The sequence below is a fragment of the Theobroma umbraticum genome, unplaced genomic scaffold, assembly GCF_002168275.2.
Source record: "Theobroma umbraticum cultivar Fairchild unplaced genomic scaffold, ASM216827v3 scaffold_239.1, whole genome shotgun sequence".
NCBI lineage: Eukaryota > Viridiplantae > Streptophyta > Magnoliopsida > Malvales > Malvaceae > Theobroma > Theobroma umbraticum.
In genome coordinates this window covers 1,014,304-1,024,464 of record NW_018397273.1, presented here as the reverse complement: position 1 = coordinate 1,024,464, position 10,161 = coordinate 1,014,304, and the positions used below count along the sequence as shown (strand labels likewise).

At 33.8% G+C, this 10,161-nt stretch overlaps 1 protein-coding gene and 1 non-coding gene across 2 annotated transcripts; both read right to left on the bottom strand.

Annotated features, from left to right (window-relative positions):
- Window positions 1–1,286: 1,286 nt before the first annotated feature.
- LOC110426896 (uncharacterized) lies at window positions 1,287–3,928 on the bottom strand. Its single transcript, XM_021442231.1, has 2 exons — window positions 2,601–3,928; window positions 1,287–2,376 (listed from the first exon to the last, which is right to left on the bottom strand). The coding sequence occupies exons 1-2, from the start codon at window positions 3,837–3,839 to the stop codon at window positions 1,432–1,434; spliced, it is 2,184 nt and encodes a 727-aa protein (XP_021297906.1). The 5' UTR covers window positions 3,840–3,928; the 3' UTR covers window positions 1,287–1,431.
- A 5,618-nt stretch (window positions 3,929–9,546) lies between these two features.
- On the bottom strand, window positions 9,547–9,653 carry LOC149526432 (small nucleolar RNA R71). Its single transcript, XR_016352013.1, has one exon. It is a non-coding gene; the product is annotated as a small nucleolar RNA R71 (small nucleolar RNA).
- Between the last annotated feature and the right edge of the window lie 508 nt (window positions 9,654–10,161).

Below are 10,161 nucleotides of genomic sequence, written 5' to 3'. Positions count from 1 at the left end.
TTAGAAATTTCTGGAAGTATTCCAAAAGCTCCACATCAACATCCCTTTCGTTGAAGTGTTTAAGTAGATGCCTTCATATGTTAAGTTTTTGAAAGATATCTTAACAAAGAATAGGAAATTGGGTGAGTATGAGACAGTGGTACTCACTGATGAGTGCAAAGCTATTATTTAGAACAAGTTGCTACCAAAGCTTAAAAATCTAAGGAGTTTTTCAATACCCAGTGCCATTGGTGATTCTAAATTTTTCAAAGCTTTATGCGATTGAGGTGCTAGTGTGTCACTGATGTCTTTTTCTGTTGCTAAAAAACTTGGACATAAAGACACTCAACCTATTACAATAACGATTTGGCACCTTGCCAAGATCACAAAAGATGTGTTGGTCATAGATTTTGATCCATACAAGAATACCATTTTAAGTGATTATAGAAATCAAATCAATTTGAGGGATGATTACCTAGACTAAATCAAAGATTGAGACTAATCTTATCGAATTTCAAAAGAAAATTAGACAAGAAAACCCTAGAAATAGAAGACCTGCTTTGATGCCATATAAGAGTTGCAAACCGAAATATGGAGTGAAGAACAAAGAAGAGAATTGTAATTTCTGTAATTCTCATTACTAGAAATGAATTCTGTTACATTGCACTATCTATAGCTAATACTAACAAGACTAACTTCCTGTGACAATAAGCCATCAGACTAACAAACTTAAGAATCTAAATTGCACAAATAACTTTAACAGACAACCTGCAATTACAAAACTGCCCTGCTGTTGTCAGTTACTAAAAGCTGTCATCATGTGCACTGTACATGGTTGATTCCTAATGAAGGAAAATTCAAATTACTAGTTGTACATTATGGTGGGATTGCTACAAATTTAGAGTTGTCTATGCCAAAAAGGAATATTTATGAGTGCAAGAATGGAAATTTACATTAACGCTTGATCACGTCAAACATTGTAAAACCAACTTTGAAATTTGAAGTTGATATTAAGTTTCAACCGAGGAGGGGCACACCCATCATTTGTATCTCGTGGGTCAATTAATGCTTCAGCTTCATCCCATTAATAGAAGAGAGTTTTCCAGGTGATGAAATTTGCGGAGCTAAACAAAAAGCTCGTGTTGCCTGAAAAATAATCAAATTTTTTTCACCTTTTATTAACAATTTTGACCCTTTTTTTCTTTGGTTTCCTTATTTCATACAAGGAGGAAAAACAAAATTCTTCCTCTCTTTCATTTTCTCGCACCCGACATGAAAATAATAACAGGCTTGTTTGATTCTGGATCTGGACTCTCTGTCTTGTTTGATTAAAACTTAAAAGATGTTGGATTCAAATAAGAGCAAAGAAAAAGTGGTTGTAAGTATGCAACCAATACAATAAAGTTGGCAATTGAAAACTACAACTCGAATGGGTAACCGTAATCATCCTTGCTATGTTGATGCAGCTACAGGGTGAAGACCTTTACCAGCACCTATCTTGCCAGCTCGTCCAATACCTACGTGTTGGAGATCAGCGTCTTTTCTTCTTCCACTCAATCCCTTTCTAGTACTATTTTTTATGTCACTGCCTGATTCTGGTTCAGCCACGGCTTGTCTCTGGAGTTCCAGGGAACTACTGTGATCCTCTTCTCTGCTTTTAGTTCTTGAAGTCCAGCGATCAGTTGAATCCGCTGAATTGGGTTCCCACGAGGAGGATGAAAAGCCCCAATGCTGCTGCTGCCCGCTGCCCACGAAGCTGTTGCTACCAGATGATTCTTGCTCCTCCATGTCTGTACCGCCCAATGTACCACCTCTCCTCACTGTCACATACTTGTGAAAACTTGGCTCCATCAGATCATCTCCGCCAACTACCTCGGATTCAACAAAAGGGTCTCTGGTTTCTGCCATTTTCCTCCCAACAGTGGCATTGTAGCCATTCTTGCTTGACTCATCGGTTGAGAGACCTTTTCTATCCTCAGAGAATGCACAAGAGAGGTTGGAGCTTGTAGTGGAGTTGAGGTCCGCAACTGCTTCAAGGATGGAACAGGCCTTACTGACGCATGATGGGAGTGAGAATGAAGGGGGATTGTTGGTTTGATGAAAATTTTGGATGTCCTCAAGCAATAGTGTGGTATATGATGATGGGATGGGATTCAACAAAGTTTCTGGATTCAGGTCCAGATCTCGTGATCGCCTAGAGGATCTGCTTCTTGTTAATGTTTGAGGTTTCGGATTTTCAGCTCCGGCCATTGGTGGCTCGGTCTTTACCTCTTCAACCATCCTTTGCTCCTTTGCTGTGCTATTCACATTTGCGACCTTGTTATCCGCTGTACCAATGCTGCCTGCTTTATTAGCTCCTTGAACAATGACTTTGTGGCTCATCTCAGCATTCAATTTCTGTAAAATCAAGTCTTGATGTAAGTATTAGAATCGAGAATGAATATTGAAGTTGAATCACCAGCTCTTAATCACATTAAGATACTTATACCTTAGCTGACAGCAACCATAAAATGAAAATAAAATATTCTTTAAAAAAAGGTTTTGCCTACTAATCTGCTGAGCAGTAGATTTAACAAAAAGCTTCTAGTACAGAATCAATAAAGATTTAAGAAAGCAAGTACCTGATTAATTACATTGGTGTATTCCTTGAGCCCTCCTTGTCCCTTGTTGATGCAGGTGGAAGTCTTGTTGGCAGCTGATTGTGGATATGCAAGCGAGTTGGGATCAATCTCACTCAATGGGTTTCTTCTATAAGGCGAATGCTCTGCTTTCCTTGAGGAGCTGCGGCTAAGTGTTGGCTGTAGCTGATTCTCATTGCAGCCTTTAGCATTATTAGCATTTGGATTTGGCCTTGCAGGGGACTGAGAGCGTGGTGAAGCAGCTCCCCTAGAGCCTACAGCCGCCTCACCGACATTCCTCTTCACAGAGATGCGCTTGATGGCATTTGCAGTAGTTGTCGCAGCTTCTACACCAGCAGCACCAATGGTGCTCTTATCCATCACCAATGACGAAACAGTAGCAGGAACAGAGACCATCTTTCCAGGTCTATTAGTGGCATTGGCAGCATTGCTACCAAGGCTACCTTGAGTGTTTTCTGATCTTCTTCCCGGCGATCGGCTCACTCGTCTTCCTCCGCTGCTCGTCCCTCTTTCTCTGCTTCCGGAGCGTTGCTGGTGCTGCTCTCTTTCCCTGCTGGGAGTTCTCCTCCTTCCCTGAGAAGAAGAAGACCTACTTGATTGCCGGTGGCGTGGGCGGTCATCATCACAGAAACCATCATTTCCTTTCTTCCTGGAACCATAGTCAGCGGAGGCAACTCCAATATGATCATTGTCGTTTTCGTTATCAAAATCGTAACTCCGCTTGGAACCAGAGTACTTTCTGGAAGAAGAAGCCGTCTTTCCAGAAGAGTTGCTTCTGCTAAGCCTCCCGCACTGTATCAAAATGGCATCTACTTCCTCCTTAGTGCAGCTGGACGTCCTCACCGCAGTATTGATGTTGCAGATACCGCCTTCGTCCGAAACGGAGGAAGCAGACTCGTTTTCGGTAGAATGTGGTGCTGCCTTTTGCGGAGGCGGGGAGCGCCTGTCTCTGTCATGGCTCTTTCTGTGTTTTATGACAAATACCTCCTTCTTCACTAAGCTGTCTTCTTCTTGGCTGGCTTTTCCAACTTGTTCTCCTTCAGCAACCTGGTAAATCTTGAGATCGCTTCCCGCATTGAGGGAATGATGAGAAGAATTATTGTTCAGGGCGGTGTCCGCCGCTAACGGTGCTGAAGAAACAGGAACAGGAAGATGCGAGGCAGGCTGGGGCTGAGAGTGATTAGAGGAAGAAGCTCTCTTCTTGCTAAAACAAGTACCCATTTGGGATTTGGCAGTCAGGTGAGCTCGAAGAGGGAGAGAAATGGTAGAAAAGGGTCAGCAACAGAGAAGCAATGGGATTAGATAGGGAGTGGTGGGGTACGTTGTCCAAGAAAACATTTTCAAAATGACAAACTTTTGGTTTGACAAACAAACAAAGAAAGCATTTCAAATTTTGAAGTGAAGGCATCCGTTAGACACACACAGCCGTTGGATGAGCCGCTGACGCACTGACACACTCCAACTCATTTTCCCTCCTTTCTTTTTCCTCTTTAATTTTTTCCTTATTTCTTAGTATAAAACTCAAGACGACATGTTTCAATTCAAATTCCCCCAACGGCTACCAATTCTCTCTTAAAGGGGTTTTATCATTATTATATTTTTGGTTCGAGGGACCACTGGGTTTATGTTCGCGGATTCTCTTAACTAATTAATTAAATTGAAATTCACATTTTTTTACTAGTTTACAATTGAATTAGTTAATTAGTTATTTTTCAATAACTAATTAATTAGTTAATTAAGTTAATTTAAAGTAATAATTAATTAAATGAAATTTGCATTTTTATTATTTTATAATTCAATTAATTAATTAAATTAATTTATATTATTTTATAATTAAATTTGTTGATTAGATATTTTAATTAACAAATTAAGTAGTTAATTAACTAATTAAATGTGATTTTTTTAAATTTATAATTAAATTAGTTAAATAATTAATTAAATTAAAATTCCATTTTCTATTATTTTATAATTAAATTCATCAATGAAATTAATTAATTTAAATTAGTTAATAATTAAATTAGTTAATTAGTTATTTTCATTCACAACTTAATTAGTTAATTAATTAAATGAGATTTGTATTTTTTTTCTTTGTTCATAATTAAATTAAGTAATTTAAGTACTTTAAATGAGAGAGAAAGATATTGGATTTTTTTTTTAAAAGAGATAGTTTAGTTCAAAAAAATAATTAATTAGTTTCCCACTGCTCAAGAAAGTAACATCACATTGGTTTTTAAAAGGAATGTGAATCTCTGACGATGGGAATGTGATTGATCTTTTGGTAATAGGAAAATAATTTGTTGGCTAAAATTTGTGTAAAATATTTTACACAAAAATTAAATATTTTTTATTATTTAGATAAACTGTTAAAACATTTTTATTAAATTATGTTGTAGAAAACATTTTTCACTATCACTCAAATTTTAAAAGATTGTATTTTATGCACTAATGCCATCAAAATGAGATAAAATTAAATTCTTCTAGAAACTTAATAATAAATATATAAAACTTTTTAGTATTTAATAAATAAAAAATCAAAATCTTTTATTTTCTTGTCAAGTTTTTCTCTCCCTTTTTTTCTTCCTTAAGTTGTTCTCTTTTCTCTTTGTAGGCAGTCAGTCCTCAAATAAATCTAACTTTATTGTAAGATCAACTAATATAATTTTTTTAAAAAAATAAAATTCTATTTAATAGGTTAACAGATAAACAACATAGTTAATCTTATATTTATCTATTTTATGTTAACAACATAGGTAATTTGTAAACTTATCTATCTAATTTTAAATGTTATTTAATTTTTATTTTTATTCTTTTTTTTACTTTAAAATATAAGAATATTATTTTTTAATACTAACAATATACATAACTAATTTAACTTATTTAAACTTATTATAATGATTGGCTACGTTAACTCTCACACATTGATATTGATATTTTAATAATATTTGTTCTACTTTTATGACTTTTTACATTAATTCTTTTTAAATTTATGTCTAGGTTTATCAATTGTTAATATACACTATAACTATTTTTATCCTTATTATTGTTCATTTATAAATTAAAATTTATAAATCATTAAATACTTTTAGCTCAATAATATAAATTTAAATATTTAATTTTTACAAAAATTATATTTATTTTAATTTAATTAATTTATTATGTTAAATCTCATACATATACGTCAATCTTTTAACAATTCTTGTTTCACATTTATGATTTTTAAGGTAATTTTTACAAGTTTACTTAGAGATTTTTCAATTGCTAATTTTCACTATAATTATTTTTATCTTTCTTATTATTCATTTATAAATTAAAATTTATAAATTGTTAAATTCTTTTAGCTCGAGAATATAAATTTAAATGTTTAATTTTCACTAAAATTATATTTATTTTGACCTAATTGACCTATTGCATTAAATCTTACACATTTTCACCAATATTTTAACAATACTTATTCCACCTTTATAATTTTTTACGCTAATTCTTACAAATTTCGTCAAACTTTTTCTATTGGTAATTTTCACTATAATTATTTTTATCCTTATTTTTATTCATTTATATATTAAAATTTGTAAATTATTAAATACTTTTAGCTTGATAACATAAATTTTAATATTTAATTTTTTACAAAATATATATTTATTTTAACTTAATTGACTTGTGACATTAAATCTCACACATTGACGTCAATATTTTAAAAATGTTTGTTACATTTTTATAATTTTTTATGTTAATTCTTATAGGTTTACATCAAAGTTTTTCAATTGCTAATTTTTATTATAATTATTTTTATTCTTATTATTATTTATTTATAAATTAAAATTTGTAAACCATTAAGTATTTTTAGCTTAAACACTGTTTGTAGCCCACTTTCGAGTCGATTTGGTGTAAGGATAGAATCAAAGGTCTAGCTATGGATTCAAAGGGTAATATTGGTGGGATAGTGACTATGTGAGGGGATGATTTTTTCATATTGGAGGATTATGTAAGGGACAAGATTTGTAACTGAGGACCAAAGCCATTTAGATTATTTAATTTATAGCCTGAAGACAAGTCTTTCAAGTGCTAGTTAAATCCAATTAGGAGAAAGTGAAGTTTGTTAGTTCAATAAGCCTTCGATTATGGTAGTGTTTGAAAAATCTAAGGTCGATGATAACTAAATGGAACATGAGATAGTATGGTGATATATTTAGAAGAATTGAATCTCTTCAAACTAAGATTCAGAATATGGAAATTCAATGGGTGGAGATAAGAGATGATGACTTAATTAGGGAAAATGTTATGAGAAAACGTGCAGCGCTTTGGTCATTATACAAAACAAAAGAAAGGCAGTGGAAACAACAATCTCAAACTAAATGGGCAGTTGAGAGGGATACGATCAGTAAATATTTTCATGCAATGGAATCTAACAGGAGGAAGACTAATTGCATAGTCAGTTTGTTAGTGAATGATGAGTTAGTTGATGATCCAGATTCAATCAAGAAAGAAATTGAGAGGCATTTCAAAAGGTTGTGTGATAACTCTATTATATAGAGTTATTTTGACTCATTTTGGGAGCTTAAGTAGGCTAGCATCTTTGAGATTTTATGTTCGAATTTTAGCATTATAGGTTTTTTTTTAGTTAAGTTTGATTATTTTTAAGTGATTAATTTAAGTTATTTTAGTTAAATTTTAGATTATTTTATTTTAAATTACTTTAAGAGTAGTTATTGCTAATTTCTCCTATGGTTTGTAGGAAATTGATGAAAAAGACTCATTGGATGAAAATCAGTGCAAGTATGGTGATAGCTTCATTCGTATATGTTTCAATATTTTGACCATATCTCTTTCTAAAAAACTCCAAATGAGGTGATTCTTTGACCAATCAAATTATAAGAAGAAGGGAAACAATTTTTATGTTCACCAATTGGCCCAGTTATGATTGGATCATGGTCAAAACATTTGTCAATTCGGACCACTGCAGCAGGATGTAAAGACTAACATGATGCAGTATTTGGAGCAAATCTTTCAATCCAGAAGTCCAATTGATTGTTTTTAATCCATTGGAAAGTTAAGAGATAGGGATAAAACTTTTATGTTTACTACTTTGCCCAGTTCTTAACATATCAGGTGAAACTCATGTTTGAAGTTGATAGACTGCCACAGTGCTGGGAGAACAAGGCTGCAGCGTTGATGAAAGGAAGCACACATACAAAATTCCAGAGAGCTCGGCGCTGCAGCGCTAGAGAAGTAGCGCCGCAGCGCTAGAGACTTCCCTAAAAAAATAAAGGACATTAACGAAATTTCGCAAAATTAGGTTATTTGGAGCCTATTTAAGGAGACTTTTTCAGAGATTTTGGAGGCAGCAAGAGAGGCAGCAAGAGAGGCAGCAAAAGGAGCAGCAAGAAACTATTCTGGAGATTTGGAGCCAAGAACAAAGCAAGGAAACAAGAGAATTGGAGAGAGAATCAAGATCATACATCTCTAACTATTAGTTTTCTCTCTTACCTTTGTGTTTTTTTTTATTTTCTTTGACTGTATTCATGGCTAAATTTCTTTGGATATTGTCTTTATTAGATATTATGAACTAATTATTTTTTCTAGGATGCAATTGAACTCACATGTAATCTAGATTTTAATCACTTTCTTGCTTATTTTCAATGGGATTGAATTGTTTATTCCAATTTGTTCTTAATGCTTTTAATTGCATGGCCACCAATTAAATTGATCTAGAAACCTAAACAAACTTGGGAAAGGGAGTTTAGTGTAGACTAAAATTGGGATAGCATATGATCATATTAAGTGATTTGCATATAGGATAGGGATATACCTATAGGCCATATGTAGCCAAATTAGAGCCTAAACTTAATGAGTTTGTTTTAATTTCAATTCACATAGGGATATAGTGTTTTGGTTAAAATAGATATTTTTAAGATGAGTTGGGAGACCTTATAAATAATTTAGGACTCTAGGTTAGCAATTCAAACATTGAGATAAGTTAGGAAGAGAGGTAAGATTTAGATGAAGTGTGAGGGATATTGTAATCCTAGGCTTGTTTGATTTGATATTATTTGAGTATTTATTATTTTGATTTTTCTTAATTTAATTCTGCTATACTTAGTTTGATTTGATATTATTTTGATATTGTTTGGATAAGATTAATTTGCATATAATTTTAGTACTTAGTAAACTTTTAGATCAATTCCCGCGGGATCGATACTCTACTTGCTAATATACTATCTATTCGATACGTATACTTGCGTAGTAGAATTTTAACTGACAAGTTTTTGGCGCCGTTGCCGGGGAATTGTTTCTAGAATTTATACTAATACTAATACCAAGCAATTTAGTCTTACTTCAAATTTTATTTTTCTTGTTTTAATATTAGATTTTGTTTGTTCGCAGATCTCTTGTCATTGCATGCAAAGAAGAACAACTTGAATCTTGTTCCTTTTGGATCCTGACATAGAAAGAACTTTTAGAAGACATCGAAGGGAGAATTTACAAAGTTGCAACTTTAAATCAGACAATGGCTGAGGATAACAATAATAATGGCAATAATGCCATTAATTTGGTTCCGCGAAGCAAAAGAGCACTACGGGATTATGCTGTTCCTCTTGTGCAGGTTTGCACCAAAGCATTAGGAGACCTTCCATCAATGCGAATAATTTCGAAATTAAGCCGCTTACATTCAGATGTTCAGTCTTCAGTCCAGTTTAGTGGATTACCTAGTGATGATCCTAATTCTCATCTGGTAAATTTCCTAGAGATTTGTGACACCTTCAAGTACAATGGAGTAACTGATGATGCTATTAGATTGAGACTGTTTCCCTTTTCTCTGAGAGATAAAGCAAAAAGTTGGCTTAATTCATTGCCTAATGGGTCTATCACTACATGGGAGGACTTGGCACAAAAGTTTCTAGCAAAATTTTTTCCACCTGCCAAGACTGCAAAGATGAGGAACGATATCACCTCATTCATACAATTTGATGGTGAGTCCTTGTATGAAGCCTGGGAGAGGTTTAAAGAACTACTGAGAAGATGTCCACATCATGGGATTCCTGATTGGTTGCAAAGTTCAGACATTCTACAATGGGTTGTTGGGTCAATAAAACCATATTGATGCTGCTGCTGGTGGGGCATTAATGAGTAAGAATGCTGTAGATGCCTACAATTTGTTGGAAGAGATGGCCTCCAATAATTATCAATGGCCTTCAGAAAGGTCAGGCTCGAGAAAAGCTGTTGGAGCTTATGAAATTGATGCACTCGGCACCTTATCTACTCAAGTAGCTGCGTCGTCCAAAAGCTTGATACACTGGGAGTTCATGCAGTTCAAAATTCATTAGTTGTTTGTGAGATGTGTGGAGATAGTCATTCATATGATCAATGTCCATATAATTCCGAATCAGTCCAGTTCGTGGGGAATTTCAACAGGCAGCAAAATAACCCATACTCCAATACTTATAATCCTGGTTGGAGAAACCACCCCAACTTTTCATGGAGAACAATGCAGGCTTCCATCCAAAACCCATCATGCCTCCTGGTTTTCATCAACAAGCTAGACCAC